Source organism: Sceloporus undulatus, chromosome 1, assembly GCF_019175285.1.
Source record: "Sceloporus undulatus isolate JIND9_A2432 ecotype Alabama chromosome 1, SceUnd_v1.1, whole genome shotgun sequence".
NCBI classification, from domain to species: Eukaryota; Metazoa; Chordata; class Lepidosauria; order Squamata; family Phrynosomatidae; genus Sceloporus; species Sceloporus undulatus.
In genome coordinates this window covers 103,162,194-103,185,380 of record NC_056522.1, presented here as the reverse complement: position 1 = coordinate 103,185,380, position 23,187 = coordinate 103,162,194, and the positions used below count along the sequence as shown (strand labels likewise).

Sequence of the window (23,187 nt, the reverse complement as noted above, 5' to 3'; positions counted from 1 at the left end):
TCAGAGTGTCCTAACAACGCACGCACAAGATCGTGTCCCTATGTGTATACCAGAGGTCACCTAGTCCACCCCCAAAAGAAAGAGATTCGAATGCCAATGTGGTGCAATTAAACTAAGAACATTTATTAAAGCCACGCAACCAAAAAAGATCACGCACGCACACACACATTCAGTGCTATAGCAGGGAAGGGGAGAGTTCGGGGAGTGAAGGAAGGAGGAGAGAGGCACCATTGGGAATATTACCTTAGACGTCTTCTCCAGTCGGATGAGTTGTAGGATGGATGGTGGATCACGGCCGCGAGAATGGAAAGGAGAGAGCGAGCGCGGTGGCTTAAGAGCTGAGTTCCAGTGGGCAAAGCTAACCAAAGGTCCGGTGACAGTGAGCTTGGCTTTGCTCAAGTGATTTCAGCAGAGCAAGATGCTCTTGGAATCTCAGGCTCGGAAACTTAATGCTCAGCAAACTCGGACATTATATAGGGCTAAACAGGCCCTCAGGCGATGGCTGCCTGCGAGACAAAGGTGTTGATTGCTTGGGCATTGATAAGCCAAAAACTACACAATAGTTGCACAATGCAAGAGGTCTGGCACTTTTCAGGAGGGCAGATACCTTGATGGCTGAGCCGTTAAGTTAATCACTGGTTCATTAAGAAGGAAGCCACATCTATTGTCTTCCCTTCTGCTGGTCCCTGCGAATCTGGTTTTGCAACTCCCAAAACTTCCTCTGAAAGGTTTAAATCTACCTTTTTCCTGAGACCATGCCTTGGAAAGCAGCTGGCTACGTGGTCTCCTTGCTCTTAGCTTAATGGTGGATGGCTATGGGGCCAGTCAGCGGTCATGGCTTCAGACCGCATGGCACCCAAAATTTTATATAAAACCATACTCGGTAACAGTATGTTGTAAACTTACTTTGTTAGGACACCTAAGTATGGAAACACCTAGAAGGAATGGATGCAGAGGGCTACTCCTGTCCTTAATTTCTGCAGAATGGTTATTTGTTGTTGTTTGCCTTCAAGCCATTTCTGACTTATGGCAACCCTACAGCAAACCTGTCATGGGGTTTTCTTGCCAAGATTCGTTCAGAAGACATTTGCCATTGCTTTCCCCTGAGGCTGAGAGCATGTGACATGCCCAAGGTCACCCAGTTTCATGGCCAAGCTGGGAATTGAACCCTGGTCTCCAGAGTTGTAGTTCACCACTCAGACCACTATGCTGTGCTGCAGAGAGCAAAGTCAAAAAAGAATCTGTGGGAAGCAAAATCCAAGCCTGAAATGATAAGTAATATTGGGAATGCTCCAGACTGAAAACAGTATGGAGGTATGGTACAATGCAAATAACAAATATTGGGACCTAGAAATTAGAGAGCTTCTAAATCTTACTACTACAAAAGCTGCCATTTTGTAAAAAACATTCAGCACATTGCCCCCAGGTAGTCCTTCATTCAAGCTTTAGCTGTGGTATGTATAGTTACTTTTTCCAACCAGAACCGCTGCATCAGAAACAAAGATTACACTTGTTGAAAAATAAACACTACATAAATTGCAACCAACAGAAAAATCTTCAGTATCATTTTTCATTCCATCAGTCATTGTTATTTGCCCCACACATACACACACATTCACAGAACAATTTACAATTTATCTCAAAACAAGAAAATGTGCTTGCTTCAGTGGAAATTATGATGGCTGCAATTTGTGCCCTCTAGTTCTCTTCCAGTTATTTTACAGACACTATACTTGGAATGGCTATTCATATCAAGACAGAAGCTGTCAACATGAATATTTATACATTAGAAACATAGCCTGAAAAAGACAAGAGCTTATTTGAGATACACAGCTAGATAGACCCAGAAAAGAGATGGTCTGTTCTTCCTTTTCCAGACATTGTTATAAATTGTGGCCTTTAAAAATTGCTTTTTTATATGTACAATATTTGCACCACCACCCCTTTTTGCAGATGGTGACATCTGGTATATAGTATACAATCAGTACTGAAGTATGTATGCAGTTTTACAATCCGCACACAATATTCCTCTGCTTCTTATGTTAAAAGGTAGGCTTTTGTTTTCTCCTTGAAATGTTTGAAATGCAGAGTGGATTAAACAGTGTCATTTCATCCTATAACATAACACACTGGGGTGTGGGTACTCAGCAGCACTGAAGGAAAAGAGAGAAAACAAAAAGAGAAACAGAACTGTAATCTATCCAAGCACAGCTGGATTGCAAGGCCTGCATAATATATGCAAATTAATCACACACATATAGATTTGCTTGCTTTGCATAATTCACTGTTCTCTCGTAATTCAAGAAAAGAGTAAGATAGGGTTGGGCATTAAAACTTCACTCCCAGACCTTGAAAATTCTACTAGGCTACTGGGATTTTGTCAGGGAATTGTCCACATGGTGTTATAAGCCAGTCGTCACAGCCATAAGGGGCAGAAAGTTGTCCTTAAAATAACATCAATGAGAGCATCATTGGCTTTAGCCCTCAGCGTGTCCCTTCTTGTTTGCAAAGGAGTGTGGCATGAATAAAACATGGATGAATGTGACAATTGGAAATGGATGAGGCTTCTGCCTCTCATTTTCAGTCTTGCTCCAGTGCCCAATGAAGTCATCTTACATCTCTTGCAAACAGTACCATATTTTGGCAGGCCTGGGTCACTGCATAATTTACTTGGGACTTGTAACAAGATTTCTTTCTTTCTTTGTTTGCTTAAAAATATGGTTTTCATTGGTCCATTTTTAACTTGCAAAGGCAAATGAAAGAGGAGCAAGAGAGTACTGGGCAATTATCTCTAGCATCCATCACCCAATGTCAGGCTACACTTGGCAGCATGAGTTTTTAACTAAAACTGATTCATCCAGGACCAGTAAAGGGACTTCAAAACTAAAGATTATATATGTTTAAATGGGATATGCAGAATTCCACATCCTATTATGACCAAGGCCCAGCCCTTCGAGATCCAAACACTTCTATTCACGTCTATCCCACTACCTAGACCAGTGGTACACAACCTGTGCTCCATGGAGCTCTTAGGGCTCCATGAGTCAAAAAGTTTGGGAACCCCTGACCTAGACTGTGGAACGACCTACTGGAAGAGATGTGATAGCTGCCAAACAGCATCAAATATTAGTGAAGTTGAAGGCTTTCATGGCCCGCATCCATAGTTGAAATTCTGGACCATGCCAATCACTACCATGTCAGGATGCACAGGGAAAACATTGAAATCCACAAACATCTGGATAATTTCAACTGGAAAGAAGAAACCCTTAAAGTGAACAAAATTTGGCTACCAGTACTGAGGAATAGCAAAATAAGGACTCAGCAAATGCAAATGGGAAACTATTCAGAGTCAGGGGCTTTCCCAGGAGATAATGATCACCAATTAACAGACACTAACCCTCTTTTACATTAGTCTCCCAGCCTGAGGCCTGCCATCAGCACAGAACAATACACATGCAAATCACTCCTGCATTCCCAGGCTCACACAGTATATATATACCCACTTTTTCCAAGCAAGCATTCTCTGAAGATGCCAGCCACAGATGCTGGTGAAATGTCAGGAAGAAACTCTTCTAGAACATGGCCACATAGCCCGAAAACCCCACCAAAAAACTATCAAATATTAGTCTCTTTCACCAACCAGTGGCATCCCTGGGGTTGGTATTACCTGGTGCAGGGTAGCAGCATTGTGGAGAGTGGGTTTGGACTATTGCAGATCTTGGAGAGCCATTTGGAGTTTGCCTTGGATGCAGCCACTCCAGAGAGCAAACGGAAGGCACACATACACACCCACCCAGCAGAAGTGCTAGGGCCATTTGAGGTCTAGCATGGCTGCTGTGCCAATGGAAAAGGGATGCAATGCTCTTGCTTGCTTGCCAAGCAACTGAGACAATCCCACCACATTACCCAGTGTAGACTGCATCCCCCACATCTCGTAGTGACACTGCTGCTTCCAGTAGGCCTATCCAAATGATTTTTTTAATGAGATTTAAACCATGGACTGCTTGTTTTAATATGCTTTGGTCTTGCATGTTTTTTTTTTAAAAAATATGTGTTTTTAAAGGGTTTATGTGTTTTTAATTGATATTATGTGTTGTATTTTAATCTGTTGTTGTTCCTCACCTTGCTCCACAGGGAGAGGCTGGTAAGAAATAAATGTTGTTGCTGCTCTACCCTGTCAGCCTACCCTGTTAGTTTCTCTCCATAAATAAAAAAAAATTAAAGAGAGGGCCAGTGGACTGGGATGTCATGATTTGAGGTTTCTACCCCTGTATGATTTTTAACATCTTTGCCTGATAAAACTGTCAGTGGAACTTCAAAAGCTTGCAATATATATTCAGTGCATTTTGGTTGGCCCCATAAAGGTATCACTGTTTTGTGGAGTTTGGGTGTTACGATATTATGTAACATGGATCTTATGTTCTTTGATTTAACCAAATCAACAGATGTAGTGCAAAAGTGGTGATGATTCCAATTGAAAACTATCTTTCCCAATTCTCTTTAGGCTGGAGGAATTTGGCTTATACAGTACATTTCTACTGTGGCTACAGTTCATCCCTGGAGAAACAATGGCAGTTTTTCATCCTACACAGCTCAGTGGGCTTTTTGCACCAATGTACAGTCTTGGATCATAAATGCAACTAGAACTTGGGTTAAACATTTAATTTTTGTTTTGTACAGTGTGTCCCAAACATCCCTGGAGAACATTAGTCACAGCTGCTGCTCCTGAGTGCAATTCTTGTGATTGTCACAGCACATTCCACTCTCTCTCCTCTGGCAAATAAAACCACAGTTGCTGTTTCCATGCGGTTAAGACAGTAAATGTGTCACAGAGGGGATTGGTCACATAATATATATGAATATTCATCCAGGGACCACTGAATGCATTGTTTAGAGAAATGTCTGTATTTCTGAATAGGGTAAGGGACAAAGGTATTTCGATATGCTGTTATTACATTTCACTCACCTCAATCCCTACCTTAGCTAAGTATCCTTTGTATATATATGGCTCAAGATGTGGTTGTCTTCCTGGTAAGTCTGTATTTTCCTATCATTTTTATCCCTTTTTAAATTGTCCCGAATATTGTTCATCTGCTTCATTTTCCACTGGTGTGGAATGGGCACCAAATGAGTGGATGGGCAAGATAAGGCATGCAAGGCAAATTTAACATCTCTCCTCCTTTGTTTTAGCTGTGGTAAGAATATCTGATCCAGCCAAGATGCTTCTTCAGACTGCTGTCAATGGTTTCAATAAAATACATAGCAGAGAACAGAGGATATGCTTAGCTTTGTAAAATATTCTTTTATTTGATCATCAGTTAATTGTCTAGGTCATTAACTGACCATTTCAGTAAAAGAAAAGCTTTTCTAGATTCAGCCAAATGTTGGGATGACAAAGCAAGTCCTCCCTGACTTTTTTGAGAAAAAGACAGACATCTCTTTTGACTCTTTAACTACAAAAGCAATGCATTTATATTGCTGACATCTTTATTCTTAAAATTATACAGTTGCTAGAACATATTGCTATATTAGAAAGCATGCATTTTAACTGCCTTTTCCAAATTTTGTTGCTGCATCTTATTTATTTATAAGAAAGACAGTCCAGCACTATTCTCTGGATAAAATATTATGGTAACTCAGGAATTAATAGAACTACAAACCAAAACTCTTAGTATTAGATGCTGTGAAATGTATAGCTTTCTTACAATGTACCTTGGTGGATATCTTGGTTTAGAATATTCTACTAAGGTTTATCAGTTACTGCAAAGAACAGGAACAGCAAACTTTGTAAATCTTTAGTGCCAAGGTCATCCCCCCCCCAATTGAAAACATGGGAACATTTTGCCACATTCACTCCAGTACATTTTAGGCCTAGGAGACTTAAAAACAAACACAAACAAACACAGAATGGGAACAGAGGATGGGTTTCCACTTCTTGTTATAAAAAAAGGCTACCTCTGGGCATAAATGGCCAGGGGAAAACATGTGGCAAAACTGTCCCCTATGTTACCTAGCAGGCATTTTATTTATATATTAGAGAAACCTCCACAGAAACATAAATGAAAACTGTATTGTTGCTGTTATTGCTATTAGCAGACTGATGTGGAAATTGGATTCAAGAATTAATACATATGGAACTGTCAAGTGAAAACATGTTTGAAAAAGCTTTAGTGTTTATTTTAATAAGACATATGGCTGGATAAAAGTTAAACTTAATTCAGAATGCTGAGTATCTGACCAAAAAATTCACCATTGATATGGTAAATTTTCAAACAATTGTAATCCCCTCTGGACACATTTTACCCATATTTAGGCATTTTTTGTCTCAGTGATTTCAAATCTATTGGATGTAATTTAAATTTGTCTTTTGATTTAAAACAAATTGTAACAGGATTTGGTGATACAAAATCTCTGTACTTTCATAAATTATATGTTATATGTTGTACAGCTACACAGACAGAGCTGCAAGAGTCCAAATTTGCCAGTCAATCCCCCATAGTGAAGACACTCTGGAGCAGTTATCATACAGTTTGACTTGCACTTCATACAACCACAATTATATATGCAGCTAAAGACTTCCTTGCCTTCTTTTTGACATAAAAATCATCAAACCACAACGAGTACTGCATTTTTTTAATGTATTCATTTCGGCAACATGGAGATTTTTTTTAAAAAAAGGTTTTAGTATACAGTGTTTAAAAATGACTACAAAAGAAAGCAATGCCAAATATTTCATTGTACTTCAAATGTTATTTCATTTGAATAACTGTTTTCAAACTGAAATGACTGTTTTCAAACTGAGCTACTTAGTTGCCTGACATTCCAAGGTCATTCTTGCCACATACAAGAAATTTTGCCTTTATTCCTCACTATTAACAATGGTTGGGCTTTCAAATTTGGGTACTCAAATTATTTCTTGTTGCCAAACCTGTATGTAATTTAGAATTTTTTAGGCAGAAGTTGAAGGAAAGCAAACTTTAATAACATGCAAAGCATTCCCAGAAAATATAAACAGGGCATTTAAGTAATTCAAGGGCAGGTTCTGAAGTCAAGTGTAAACAAGTCTATGCCACATGGATGGAAAAACACATTATTTTTCAGATGATCCAATTTAGAGGATATCATCTTGTGAAACTGGTATGCTGAACAGCCCTATTATTGATCTGGCAGTATGTACATTTAGAATAAATGCATTTTTATGGAGAAGAATACAAAACAAACAAACGGTGTCCTTTTCAGAACATAACTAAAATTTGAAATGAGATGCTCATTTGCTTCATCTATGTGTTCTGCACTCTAATGTTCTTCATGTCTTTTAGCAGCACTGATCTGTAGGTAACAGCCAAATTTTCCATGAATTTGAAATAATCACTCACTTGAAATCCATGAAGTGCTTCTTCCTGCACATTATATAAAAGAGAAGTATTGTTAACTAGGAACAAATGATACACATTAACAAATCAATGTATTGAAAGGTATCTATATTCACACACACACACACCCACTCCAACTGGCTAACTGGTTTCTTCTGTTTCTACTTTAATACATCAATTTCCATTATATGAAAATCCATCATGCCAGTTTCTGAACAATTCTAGTCATTTATTGGTTAAAATAATCAACAGAATCAGCATGGACTATCAAATGATTCTTAGAATATATATCCAGTATACATTTTATTTTTAATTTATTTATTTCATTTTTATGTTTCCTTTCTCCCAGAAAAGGACCCAAGGTGGCTCACAAATAAAAACAATTTAAAACATATTACAATAAAACAATTAAAACATCAACTAAAAACAATATAAAACTATATACATTAAAACCACAACACCCACCCCATATAACAAATTGGAAGGTTTCTGAGGAGCATCAAATATAATACAACGTGTCAAAGAATGGATGAAAATTGCCGTTTCTCATAACAAAATATCATGCTTATTTGGGATGATGGAGTTGAATACATCTGGAGGGCACAAGGCATAATTAATTTTGAGTTCTTTTGCAGGGGAATTACTCCTCCTCCACTTGTTAATGAAGGTTTATCTCAATGGCAGCAATTAGACTAGACTAGCTTAGTTGTTCTCTAAATTAAATTAAGTGGTATGTAAACCATACAAAAATACAAATTAAAAATGAGCTTTTATTACGATTTTCCATTAACATTTTATGAGAACATGATAGTGCAGACTTTGCTTAACATCTCTCTACTGCAGTTTCATTATATTCTGAGTACATGCTGGCATCCTATGTACTACTTGCCCCAAAGAAATTACCTACAATTCCATTAGTATACATTATTGAATGAATTATGACAATATACGAGAGAGAGAGACAGACAGACAGACAGACAGACTCATTCACTCACTCACTCACTCACTCTTAGGCACAAGTCATCAGAGTGTAAACATATTGCAAAATAAGATAGCTTTATTAGAAAAACTTCCTCTTTGAACCTACATTAATGAAGTAGGAGGAAGAAGAAGAACGGCAGCCAGCTACTCCTGACAGCACAAGAATAAGTGAATTTTAAAAATGAACCAGGACCCTTTAAAGTGTGTGTGTGTGTAGACAAAAGACAAGAAATTAAACCTGTAATCCTTCCTCTGGTGAACAATGGACTATTAATCAGTGGCATAAAAAGCAATCAGGAAGTATTTTAAACAATTGCCTTTTTTAAAAAAAACAAGTATTTAATACTATTTTGATTTAAGATACCTGAAGTCAGTTGCCACTGACCAGTAAGGCAGATCTATGTATGGAGACAGATCTTCATGAGAATAAACCAACTCATAAATATCCCTTTTTTAAAATTACAAAGCCAACGTGAACTCCATTAAACTGTCTGATGTATTAGTGGTTTCAGACAGAATGTACAAACTTCATTTGCATCTCTCTGCTGCATAGCTAGAGGTAGACTGGAGCCTCTAATTTAATATCCATTTTAATGATGTACTACTCTGCTTCCATGTCTTTAACAATGTGCTTCTTTCATACAATATATTATATTCCTAGGGAGAAATCTACAAGTAATTAAGTCCATAGTAGGATGGTTAAAATTCAACTGGAATCAGGATACTGTGGATTTAATTTTTTAAATTCTGTCAGAACAGGTCTACTTATTAAACAAGGATGCACTCTCAGGTAATAAAATCAAAACCTTATTCTTTCCTCAAATATTGTTTTATTTTATTTTCAATATAATGCTATTCCTTCTAAAATATATTCAGTACATTTGATGATTTTTATAAGTTTTGACCACACATCTGGGTTCTTGTGCCTTAAGAATTTTTAATCTTGATGGCATGTCATTAGATGTTATGTGAATTCTATTAGGAGGAAAAATACCTCTGCTGTGTTGTCATCTACTATATACTTGCAGCTAGAGAATCGATTCGAAGCTCTTTCCCTTATCAAGGAGGATGAAGAAGAGCAGCATGGACAGATTTCAGGGACAGAGCAGGCAAGCATGATAGTCCCACCCAAGGGGACAGCCGATGCTAAACTTCGTAGGAGGCGTGTGGTCGTAGTGGGGGACTCCTTGCTGAGGGGTACAGAAGCAGTGATTTGTAGGCCTGACAAGATGTCTCGAGAGGTGTGTTGTCTCCCAGGGGCAAAGATCCGTGATGTGACAGAGAGGCTGGAAAGACTGGTCAAGCCTACTGACCAATACCCCTTCCTTTTGGTCCACGTGGGAACCAACGATACTGCAAGACACAGCCTGCAGAACATCAAAAGGGATTATGAGGCGCTTGGTAGGAAGCTGAAAGGAATGGATGCACAGGTTGTCATCTCGTCTCTTCTGCCAGTCGAAGGGCATGGTCCAGGAAGGGAGAAGAAAATAGCGGATGTGAACAACTGGCTCCGCAGGTGGTGCCGCCGAGAAAGGTTTGGATTCTTTGATCATGGGCTGCGGTTCAATGAGGAGGGACTTCTTGCAACAGACGGGTTGCATCTCACGCCAGTTGGAAGAAATGTCTTTGCCAACAGTCTCAAGAACTTGATCAGGAGGGCTTTAAACTGAGTTCCGTGGGGAAGGGAGACAACATTAAGGAAGGCGAAAGGGCTGGAGGAAATAGTCAAACAGACATAGAGGTAACAAGAAAAAAAGTGCAAGGACACAACAGTGGGAGGCAAATAAACTTGCACCAGCAACAAATAAATGGGACCCGTGGTCTGCGATGCCTCTACACTAATGCACAGAGCATGGGAAATAAGCAAGATGAACTTGAACTCCTAGTACAGCAAAACAAATATGATATAATAGGCCTCACTGAAACCTGGTGGGATGAGTCTCATGATTGGAATGTGGAAATAGAGGGGTATAACCTTTTTAAGAGAAATAGGCCAAACAAGAAAGGAGGGGGAATAGCACTATATGTCAGAGATATTTACACCAGTGAAGAGATCCAGGACATCAATCCTGGAAGCCAGGTGGAGAGCATCTGGATAAGAATCAAAGGGGAGGGAAACAACAAGGATGTTATGGTGGGAGTCTACTACAGACCTCCAAGTCAGACGGAGGAATTGGATGATGTCTTTCTAGAACAGATGACCACACACTCAGAAAGGAGAGATATAGTAGTGATGGGCGACTTCAACTACCCTGATATTTGCTGGAAGTCAAACTCAGCCAAATCCACAAGGTCTAACAAATTCCTCACTTGCCTGGAAGACTATTTCATGGTCCAAAAGGTGGAAGAGGCAACAAGGGGGTCAGCTATTTTGGATCTGATCCTAACCAACATGGATGACTTGGTTAATGGGGTGCAAGTGGTGGGATCATTAGGTGGAAGTGACCATGTTCTCCTGAAGTTTGTAATACAGTGGAAAGGAGAAGCCAGGCATAGTCAGACACGCATCCTAGACTTTAGGAGAGCGGATTTCAGTAAACTTAGAGAAGTATTGAGGGTGATCCCGTGGTCAGAAATACTAAAAGGGAAAGGAGTTCAGGCTGGATGGGAGTTTCTCAAAAGACAGATACTGAAGGCACAATTTCAAACCGTTCCAGTGAGAAAGAAAAATGGGAGGTGTCTCAAGAAACCAGGATGGATGACTAAGGACCTTTCAACCGAGCTAAGTTTGAAACGGAACATGTATAAGAAATGGAAAAAGGGAGAAATCACAAAAAAGGAATTCAAAGAAATAGCAGGCATGTGTAGGGATAACGTCAGAAAAGCTAAAGTGCAGAATGAGCTCAGGCTTGCTAGAGAGGTTAAGAACAATAAAAAGGGCTTTTTTGGATATGTCCGCAGCAAAAGGAAGAAGAAGGAAACAGTAGGGCCACTGCGTGGAGAAGATGGCAAAATGCTAACAGAAGACAGAGAAAAGGCAGAATTACTCAACACCTTCTTTGCCTCAGTCTTCTCAGAAAAGGCAAAGGGTGCTCAACCTGAGGATAATGGAGCAGAGGACAGAATAGGGGAATTTCAGCACAGAATATGTAAAGAGATAGTAGAGGAATACCTTGTTAATCTAAATGAATTTAAGTCTCCAGGACCAGATGAACTACATCCAAGGGTATTAAAAGAACTGGCAAATGTAATATCGGAGCCATTGGCAATCATATTTGAAAACTCCTGGAAAACAGGAGAAATCCCAGCAGACTGGCGGAGGGCAAACGTTGTCCCCATCTTCAAAAAGGGGAAGAAAGAGGATCCCAACAATTATCGTCCAGTTAGTCTGACATCAATACCAGGAAAGATTCTGGAGCAGATCATTAAACAGAGAGTCTGTGAACATCTAGAAGGCAATGCCATAATCACAAAAAGTCAACATGGGTTTCAGAGAAACAAGTCATGCCAGACAAATCTGATCTCTTTCTTTGATAAAATTACCAACTTGGTAGATGAAGGGAATGCTGTGGATATAGTATATCTTGATTTCAGTAAGGCCTTTGACAAGGTTTCCCATGACATTCTTGCAAACAAGCTTGTAAAATGTGGACTAGACAAGGTAACTGTTACATGGATTTGTAACTGGTTGACCGGCCGAACCCAAAGGGTGCTCAACAATGGCTCCTTTTCATCGTGGAGAGAAGTGACCAGTGGGGTCCCACAGGGCTCTGTCCTGGGCCCAGTGCTATTCAACATCTTTATCAATGACCTGGATGACAGAATTGGGAGCATACTTATCAAATTTGCAGATGACACCAAATTAGGAGGAATAGCTAATACTCCAGAGGACAGGATCAAAATTCAAAATGACCTGAATAGACTAGAAAGCTGGGCCAAAGCTAACAAAATGAAATTCAACACAGAGAAATGTAAGGTACTGCACTTAGGGCGAAAAAATGAAATGCACAGATATAGGTTGGGAGACACATTGCTGAATGAAAGTACATGCGAAAGGGATCTAGGAGTCCAAGTAGATGATAAGTTGAACATGAGTCAACAGTGCAATGCGGCAGCTAAAAAGGCCAATACAATTTTAGGCTGCATCAATAAAAGTATAGTGTCTAGATCAAGAGAAGTAATTGTGCCATTATATTTTGCTCTGGTCAGGCCCCACCTGGAATATTGTGTCCAATTCTGGGCACCACAATTCAAAAAGGACATTGAGAAACTGGAGCGTGTCCAAAGGAGGGCGACTAAAATGGTGAAAGGTTTGGAAACCTTGCCCTATGAGGAGCAACTCAGAGAGCTGGGGATGTTTAGCCTGGAGAAGAGAAGATTAAGAGGTGATATGATAGCCCTGTTTAAATATGTGAAAGGATGTCATATTGAGGAGGGAGCAAGCTTGTTTTCTGCTGCTCCAGAGAACAGGACCCGGAACAATGGATGCAAGCTACAGGAAAAGAGATTCCACCTGAACATTAGGAGGAACTTCCTGACAGTAAGGGCTGTTCGACAGTGGAACACACTCCCTCAGAGTGTAGTGGAGTCTTCTTCCTTGGAGGTCTTTAAACAGAGGCTGGATGGCCATCTGTTGGGGATGCTTTGATTTGGATTTCCTGCATGGCAGGGAGTTGGACTGGATGGCCCTAGTGGTCTCTTCCAACTCTATGATTCTATGATTCTATAACGAGGACTGCTATTTTGAAATTAATGTCATCGGTTTTAAATTACTGGTATTCTTGGGCACTCACATTAAATGAGACTGCTGTTACAGACAGTGGTTAATGGCATGTTTAAACAATTAACTTGATGTTTCTTGCCAAAAAAAAAGCTATTATCCACTTTCTCAAATGCTATGTTAATAACAATTCAGGTTTGATTCTGAAGTGATGGGTGTGAAACAGAATTTAACAAGTTTAATATTTAGAAAGTCTGAAACCATCTCTATTTTCATTTATTCCAGTCCAGAGTTGTACATTCCATTAAAACAAGGGTGGGAATTGTGAGGCCAGGGATCTGTGAGATGTTGCAGGACTGCATTTCCCACCATTCTTCACTATTGGCCAAACTGACAAAGGCTACTTGCACTTGGATGTCCAACAGCATCGGGAGAATTACATAAGTTCCCACCCTTACTCAAAAAGATAAGAACAAAAGGAAAACAATTGTCAGAAAATGATAGCAACTGACGACCTAAATTAGTGATCAGAATATGAGTGCCAGTGATGTATCCACTTTCTCATTTATCAAAATTTACTTCTACAATCAACATTTTATAAAGTACCTGGTAAACACGTGTTAGAAATTAAATTCTCCCATGATTTTTCTATTTGAGCTGTTTTAGCCATTAGATTACAGACCAAGAAGACCAAAGTTCATGCCAGAAGCTCATTAGGTAACCTTTCACCAATTATAATACCAATATTTTACAGGATAATTGAAGCATTCTGTATATTCCAAGGCAGGGATGGAGAACTGGAAAAGTGTGTGCAGCCACTTCCCACTATCTCATGCTCTCTACAAGGAGGTCAGACCCCCAGGAGCCCAGTTTTCCCAGCTGACATACTGGGCCTAAGTTTTCCAGTCAACCCTTCAGCCAAGAATCTGACTTCCCTCCTTAGCCATGAGCCATGAATTCTCCTCCCTACCCCTGGAGGATGACATGGTTACAAAATGAAGTTTACTCTTCTGGTGCTTCCAGGGGCTCCCTGATGGTACCAGTTAAATAACAGCTAGTACCCAACTCTTTGTTCCCCACACAGGGAGGAAAATAGGGAGTGAACTGCTTCACGTGTTTAGGCAAAGGAATTATTTTCAGAAAGGTAAGAATTAATGACCTATCTCTGGAAGAAACATTCCTCACAATGCAACACTGTTCTAGAACGAACTGTTAGAAAAAAAAGAGTACAGACTGTAGACCTTGTAATAAAGCAGACAGTATGCTATTCCTTGCATTCTGTCACTGGAACTGTTTGCATGTTTGAGAACTCTATCCTTGAAAAGAAATAGAACAGGTTACAGATTTCCAGTGGCATCACTAGGATTGGCGTCACCTGGTGCAATAACTCACTGACCTCCTCCCATACCACACCATGCAGAATCCATGGTAATGTTTTTTGTTTTTTTGGTACTCATAAATCCTAACTCCTGTACATCACAGAATGTGATGGCAATAGTTGTGATATAAACAACTAGCAAAATTGAAATTATATCTTTACATTACGGTATCATAACCACAGCCTAAATGTATTTACACATAAATAATTTCATGTGGTAACAGTGAAGATTTGATAAAGTGTGATATTAAATAAAATCTAAAAAGAAAAAATAATTTAAAAAAATTAAATTTTAAATTTTAATTTAAAAAAACCCAAGGCATCTCCTTTCTCCTGTCACTGAGCCTCACTCCATTCACACTATCTCTTCTGCTGAGTTCCAGCATTTTAAAGGAACACATAGTGTCATCTCCCCCTTAAAGTGTCATCTGGTATGGTCCACACTCCCAGTTCCCCCCCATATAATGGCCATGAAGATTTCAAATACAGAGTTCTCAAACAGCTGGGGGGCATCTCACTTGTTATTCAGTATGTGTTATAAAGGGGCAGAGAGCCAGTGTGGAGTAATGGTTTGAGCACTGGACTATGACTTTGGAGACCAGGGTTGAAATCCCCACTCAGCCATGGAAACCCACTGAGTGACCTTGGGCAAGTCACACTCAGAGGAAATAGCAATAGCAAGTACATTTCTATGCCACGTATCAGTGTACTTAAGCACTCTCTAAATGGTTTACAATGGCCTGTTACAGACTGCCAAAATAAAGCTGCTTCGGGTCTCTTTGGAGATATGCTATTTAAATGATGCATGGGTCCTAAGAATCTGGAAGCTGCACCAAAGCTGCACTCCAGTGCTTAGGAATGGAGTGTGGCTTTGGTGCGACCTCCGGACTCTTAGGATCCATGCATCATTTAAATAGCATATCTCCAAAGAGACCCAAAGCAGCTTTATTTTGGCAGTCTGTAACAGGCCAATGTGTGAGCTAATTGCCTCCAATAAGCTGGGTATTCATTTTCATGCCCTGGAGCCTTGTCTGCGATCGAACTCACAACCTTGTTGCTGTGAGGGTGTGCAGTACCAGCGTTTAACCATTGTGTCTCCAGAGCAAAAGCAATCCCCTTCTCAAAAAAATCTTGCCAAGAAAACTCTGATAGGTTCGCTTTCGGGTTGCCATAATAGGTTTGAAATTATGCAAAGGCACATGACAACAACAATGATGGAATTGCTTTTCAGGCATGGAATTGGATGGCTGACACATACAGTGGTACCCCGGGATACGAAAGCACCGCCTTACGAAATTCCCGGGATACGAAAAAAATCAATAGGAAAAAACTGTTCCGGGTTACGAAGGTTTTTTCGGGTTACGAAAAATTTTTTGGTGCTTTTCGGCGCTATTTCGCACGAAATCGCGGCTTTTCCCCATTAGCGCCTATGGCTTTTTCGGCTTACGAAGGATTTCGGGTTACGAACGCGGCGGCGGAACGAATTATTTTCGTAACCCGGGGTACCACTGTAGTGGATAATCTTCTTAGTAGAAGGGAAACTTGATTTGCACTGTGTACTCTTAAAATTCACCATGGCTGTAGCTACTGTGAAAATAACAATGATTGGCCACCATGACTATAATGAAATTCACTGAAACATGATGGTTAGAAGGAATATACTGCTCACATGAATCACTGCCCCCTTGAGGTGATTGCAAAAGGATTGTTTAAAGCAGAAGAACTTTATAGTGCACCAAACAGATCACAATGCAAAAGAATGTGGTATCCTAATTCTCTGCCTAAAATCTAATGATGCAACATGAGTGTCTTCTTTTTATCTCTACCAATCTGAATATTTTCCTTTCCTACTAGCAAAGAGTGTAACTGTTAAATTAGTAAAAACAAAAAGATTTAAAATGAACTTGTTTGTTGTCAGTCTCTCTAAAAGACTGGCCTCAAAATCTTCTGATTTATTCTGGTATTGTATGTCTCAGAATTATGAACTGTAGAGTGAGATGCAAAGCACTAATCAAGTTCAACCCCATGCAATGCAACAAATCTGGCTAGTGTCCCTGACAGACTGCTATCCAAGTCAGAAAGATAAAGAAGAAATTACTTTGAGAAAAACTTGAAGGTCCTGAGTCTGTGTATGCTGAAGAATTTCTTGCTGTAGGTGTTTGAACACAGACAGACACATATATATCTGATAATCTGGGCCAAGGAAAATACAAATGGCAATATAATGGCAGATTTCACTCCAGTCCAGGTAATTCCAGAAGCACTGAGTTAGCCACTGCTGACAGATCTAAAACAAACAAAACAACTTCAGTATTTAGAACCAAAACACTTCTACATAATGTAATCAACACTGTGTTAAATGGTTACATAACAAAATATTAAATGGTGACTGGAAGTGAGAGAACTGGGAAGGCAGGAACATTAGGATGTAGAATTAGTGATCCGAGAAATATTAAATCTGTCATATTACAGACAAAAAGAAGAAATGTAAAACACAACAGCCAAGTGGACAAGAAAATGAGTGTCTGACCATTCCATGATGTCAATCAATGCGGAAGCTGCAGTGTCAACCATTATGTTTACTCTGGTCAATATAGCTAGGAAAGCATATTTCAAACTAAGCTTTCTTGGTTCAAAGCAGGCTTAAACGTGAAGGAACAAATTCCTACATCACTTTTTCTCAACTGACAGTTTGCAGAACATTGATTCCCTACACAGTCATAAGCATGTTTCTTCCTGAGTGCAAACTCAATATATTGACACCAACAAAGCTCAAGTGGGAAGAAAAAACACCATGGCCTCAAACAGACAGCCCCAAAGGGCTGCTGTCAGGCTTATCCAGGAGTGGGACATGCACATGATGCACACCCCTGGATCGTGCAGAGGTTGCTCCGGAGCCATCAAATGCGGTTTTAATCTGGCTGCAAAAGGAGTGGTTTTTTACTGCTCCTTTTCATGGCTCATTTGGGACCATGCCAGCAGCTGCACTTGGGACCGTGGTGTCTGGTTGCCACAGCCCTGTAGCAATGGGGGCAAGAGCAGCCTCTGGTTGCTCTTTTTGACCCATTTGCTTCACCCCTAAATGGACAAAGACATTTGTCATTAGGAATTTTTAAAGTGATATTTTTTTCTGTTTAAGCATTTAAAGTGTATTTACTGAAGAGAAATCCTGTACTTTTGCATAAATCTGACAACATATAGGAGGTAAGTATGCTGCCCTGAGATCTTGTGAAACAGAGCAGGGTATAAATATTTTAAAAATTAAATGAATTGAGAAACTGAGTTCAAAAATACAATTATTTTTTTTTAATCACTTGCAGAACATTTTGTTTAGCTGTGCATTAAATCAGTAACAGTAATTAAAATCATTGCAGTTATTACACCTTGGATTTATAGCAATAGCAAGTACATTTCTATACCATTTACCAGTGCACTTAAGAACTCCCTAAGCGGTTTACAAAGTGTAAGCTAATTGCCCCCAACAATCTGGGTACTCAGGTTAGCAACCTCGGAAGGATGCAAGCCTGAGTCGAGCTTGAGCCCTTTTGCTGGTATTGAATTCGCAGCCTTATGGTTTGTAAGTGGCTGCAGTACAGGCATTTAACCACTGCGCCACCAGGACTCCTTTCTTACTAAGAGCTCAAAGCAGCTGTTTTTTTTTTAAGACAGTTAAAAAAACAAACTATAAATATCTAAAATTGGGACTCTAAAATAATTTATCACATTTCAAGTATCCGCTAGAATACAACAAAGGCAATAAAATAGAAGCAAAGGCAAATCTAACACTTGCTTATTTTTCAAAGGTTTGTACAAATAGACGCACTTTTAATGGGTGTAGGAAAGTGTTTCGGAGAATTAGGGGCGAAACAGATCGTCCAAAAAGGGTGGACTGGGGCCACCCTAGAGATGCTTGTGCCAGAGCTGCGGCAAACAGATGCACACGGCACCAATCTGCCTTGTCACTGTGTTCCCAGACGGTGCTCTGAAAAGCAGCTGTTTTTTTACCACTCCTTTTCAGAGCGGCTTTTCTGATTTGGGGTGGCTTTTGGGCGGCTTCAAGATGTGTTATGTCATCACCACGTTGCCAAGCCACCTGGAAACAGGTTTATTATGCTTGTCTGTTTTGCCCCTAAATACCTGGACCAGTGTGGCAACAAAAGTTGCAGGGGAGATTACTCATTTGATGACTTTCATGGTCAAAGACAAGGAGGCTTTGTGTGGGGCACAGGATGCCTGAATGCAGCACATGATGGAGGTGGGGTGGTAGGCTATTTAAGGCCTTATTCCTCCCTCATGTGCCTCTTTCAATCGTTGAAGCAATTTTAGAGGGTGTAGGAAAGACCAATGTTTCAGAAATCATCAGATAGTTGATGGAAGAGAATTCTGAGAAAGCCCTATTCATGGGGTAGCCCACAATTAAACTTTTGTTTCTCAGCCCGTAGTATGTAGACATATAATTCAAACAAAAGCATTTTTACTCAGAAGGAAATCTCATTCCTAAACACAATTAAGTTTTCTGTCTTATGTACCTGACTACTGATGAACAGTACATTCAGTTAAAGGATATCATTTTTGAAAGTGGTTTTAATTTTCTCAATCTGAGTTTGCCGTTTAAGACATATCTCTTAACTCAAATCATTGTAAATATGCCCAATCCTGATACCCTTTGCTTGGGTGATTTTAGAATTGACATACTTGGCACCTCTGTTTGCTTAAACTCTCTAAGGATGGTGCCCTCTGATTAGACTGCTTTCCATTTGACGAAGAAAGGGTTACTGATACCTTCAGTTTCTTCTGCCAGGGTGGTCTTGCACACAATAGCTTGTCAAGTACAATTTGATGTATTTTGTTATGCTAAATTAACTCTATGGGATAATACTAATATGGAGACTGAGAAAAAGTTTTGGAAGAAATAAGATAATTATGGAATGTATACTTTGGATCAATTAATAGGGCTAGATCAATAATTTTTTGACATTCTCAAAAATGCAGTCTACTTATCTGTTATCCTTGGAAACTCTGCTTCAAAAATCCACTCCTGTATGTTTTAAGATATTTTGGCAATATTACCTTTTTTACTACAATACTAAGAGAACTACACCTTGATTTTGAGCTATAGTACTTATATTAAGACAAGAAATTACATCAGTTGTAACTCTATACAGTGTATTCACATTCAAGAGAATAAGCCTCAATGAACTCAATGGGACACTTCTTCATAGTCATGTAATGAATTTGCAGTATTGCAGAAGCTGTTGCTTTGATAAGATTTATGCAGTAATTTCTCTTACCGCTGAAGCCAAAGCAACCATTTAAAAAATTCTTTGGAATAGTTTTAATATTACCTGTGATGAAGTAAAACCAGACATATGGAAAGCAGAAGACACAAGTGGCAACTCGGCCTTCAGTAACATCTCAACATAATGTGCACTGCAAAAATAGACTGGATGGATGCCAGACATTGCTGTATCAAGAGGCAGGTGGATCTGAACAAGGGAAAACAAAAACATTAAAAAAGATCCTGACAGCTTTTGAAGAAGCACATTACTTTCTCCTTCCTTTACTTCAGAAACCAGTTGGCAGTGAAAGATTTACCAGGGAGTCTTGATTGGTGCTAATGAACCAAGAAAATATTTCCAAAATGTAATAGAAAAAAGTTAGTTACATTTCTTCAGTATTAGTGTCTTCTTCAGTATTTGATCAAATGAATATGCAAACATTTTTACATAGCCACAGGGGGAGTTTGTATAGGGAGTGAAAAAGGCTGAACAGATAATTTGTCTTGTGGAAATAGTTAAGCACTGCACACTATTTCACTTGAAATTCCTATCAGTTTTGGGTTTTCTTATACAGGCAAACCACCATATCCACAGATTCTGCATCCATGGATTCAACCAACCACAGTTCGAAAATATTCACAATTTTTTAAAATTTAAAAACCAAACCCCAGTAGAAACCAAGATGAAGGGAATATACAGCTTGTTTACTGTTGAATATCTCTGCTGCAGTCTTACCATATGTACTTGACTATAAGTCAACTTCATGTATAAGTTGAGGGCAGGTTTTATGCCATGTCTAACCCACATTTTACAAGCTTGTTTGCAAGAATGTCATGGGGAAACTTGTCAAAGGCCTTACTTAAATCAAGATATACTATATCTATGACATTCTCTTCAACTGTTTGTTTGTCCTCAAGTCATTTCTAATTTGTGGTGACTCTAAGGCAAACCTATCACAGGGTTTTCTTGGCATGTTTCTTCAGAGGGGGTTTGCCATCCTCTCAGGCTGAGCAAGCATAACTTAAAAAAATTCTTCATTTCCTGCGAAACAAGTTCCTGTGGATGATTTAGCCAGTTTTTGTAATTTGTGGTTCACTATATTAGCTGATTTTTGGCATTTTTTACAAATTGGTAATTTAGTGGGATTAATGTGATTCTGCTAGCCCCCCTCCCTCTTTTCACTTTTCTAAGCCTTTTTTACAGACACTGTAGTGGGTGGTTATTAAACCCAGTTTCATCAATAAACTCCAACAGCAGCAGATGAAAAGAACCCACACATAGGGGGGAACCCCTTATAATAAAACACCTGCCAGTCATGTAAAGGACAAGCTTTCTGGCCCTTAAATAAGAAACATCCTTTACAGTAAGTGATATCTGACAATCCAATTATGACAAACAAGTCTACTTATTTCAGTGGGCCTAGTCTAAGTAAGATTAATGATAGATTTAGAACAGCAACTTTTTAAAGTATGAAGTGTATTTTTCCAGAGATCATTGCATGGATGACTTGGTAATATTTCTGGTCATGTTTCTAGATTGGCTGATAATGATACACACACACACTTTTAGCTAGAGGGGGAAGACAACTGATAGATGGGATTCAGAAGTAAACAGGTTATGTTATAAATATGAATGGCATGAAGGTTTCCATTCAAATGAAAGGCTGTTTATTGATGCACAAAGAGTAAAACTACATTATCTAGTCTCTTGTTTGCTAAATTTGCATGACACAGATAGAATCATAGAATCATAGAGTTGGAAAAGACCGATAATACTTTCTTTGGTAATTTGCTCAGGACTAGTTAAAAGCCTTCTTTCTTAAGGCCTTATCTGACACCCTAGAGCACTTACAGGTGTAATGCTCCAACTTTTTCTAAGGCATCCTAGAACAAACTAAAGTAAGATTCATGTCAGATATCCTGAAACCTTTTCCATTGCTTATGAACAATGAAAGACAGATCCTTATTTGGACTGGTGCTGGAGAAGACTTTTTACCTTACCCTATTTCATTTTCTTAATTTAACCCTCTTAAAGTCATTGGGGGGGGGGGGGTCAAAGGGGAAAGAAAAAGTTCCTATTTTCTCCTTTGTGGAAAACTAGCAGCTTTGATGGGCTGATTTAAATTGCAGAAATCATGTGTGGACTGAGAGTATCTCACACAGTGCCATAGTCACGTGGGAGCAAGTATATGTTCAGAGCTTGAAGCAAAGAAAAAGATGTTTAGAGATACAATTGTGATTCAAACTGCTTTTAAAAGTAATTTTAAATCTTTTTCAAATATCCCAGTTCTGCTGTTTATCTTTCTAATCTCTCTTTGAAGTTTTTTTTTTAATTCAACAACTGAGGTCTGTATTATGCTTGATCTGACTCTTAAAGAAGTGACTGAAGTGAAGTATCAAAATCTACATACTATATATATTCATATACATGATTAGAAATTGACCCCAAAAAGCTGGGTTGACATATCCATGGGCCAATGTAAATACTATATTGTTTTAAAAAGGGGGAATCCTCTTTGCCTCTGAGTAGAGTGGTGAAAGGTAAGAGGTTATGTCCCGGGAGCACCTAAAAGAAGCACCAACACCCTCTGTTCTCTCTGTCATGGTTCCACTTCTGACCTTTTTGAATGGGAACTTCTGAGTGTGAAAATGGCAGCTGTGGCAGCTTTTGGGCACTTCGAAAAGGAGCACCAAGAGGAATTGGACTTTGAAGGATCTGAATAAGGCATTTGTGTATGTTTGTCAACTTTCCTGAGTTAAAATCAGGCAAAGTTATTGCATTAAAGTTAAAGGCTGTAATCAGTGCTAATGTAGTCACCATCTTCTTTTGTTTGTCTCTTCATCTTTTTTGAAATGTGCATGTTTTCCCAGCCCCACCTGTGCCTTGTATCACACAGCTTCCCTTCAACAAACTTTTAGGGTGAGCCCGAACAATTATGCCAACTGGAATTTTGTAAGCTCTTTGGCAGTATTTTTCTTTTCATTGTTTTTTACATCCTTTGTTACATACATGCCCCTAAGCTTTACCTTCGACTTATCCATGGGCCACATCAAAATCAATTAATTTTGGCTTCAAAACCTGCCCTCAACTAATACATGAGGCTGACTTATAGTCAAGTACATATGGTAAGACTGCAGCAGAGATGTTCAACAGTGAAAAAGCTGTGGCTACTACCAATACAGGAGGGATTTTTCTGATCACTTAAGAAATCTAGGATTAAGGACATGTTCTGAGAATGCAGACCTTTCAACAAGTGGAAAACTACACTGGCCATTCTGATACATTTAGGCCTGTTACAGACTGCCAAAATAAAGCTGCTTCGAGTCTCTTTGGAGGCATGCTATTTAAATGATGCATGGGTCCTAAGAGTCCGGAGGTTGCACCAAAGCCACACTCCATTCCTAAGCACTGGAGTGCAGCTTTGGTGCAGCTTCCAGATTCTTAGGACCCATGCATCATTTAAACAGCATACCTCCAAAGACACCCGAAGCAGCTTTATTTTGGCAGTCTGTAACA

The 23,187-nt window shown here is 39.3% G+C and overlaps 1 protein-coding gene across 1 annotated transcript in view; it reads right to left on the bottom strand.

Moving 5' to 3' along the window:
* Nucleotides 1–5,291: 5,291 nt before the first annotated feature.
* The window catches only part of TBC1D32 (TBC1 domain family member 32), a 107,007-nt gene continuing 89,111 nt past the window's right edge, over nt 5,292–23,187 (bottom strand). The window contains exons 32-34 of the mRNA XM_042457025.1: nt 19,738–19,878; nt 16,491–16,679; nt 5,292–7,400 (exon numbers count right to left, since the gene is read on the bottom strand). Coding sequence (XP_042312959.1) covers nt 7,281–7,400; nt 16,491–16,679; nt 19,738–19,878 — 450 coding nt within the window. The 3' untranslated portion in view covers nt 5,292–7,280. The remainder of the gene's footprint in view (nt 7,401–16,490; nt 16,680–19,737; nt 19,879–23,187) is intronic.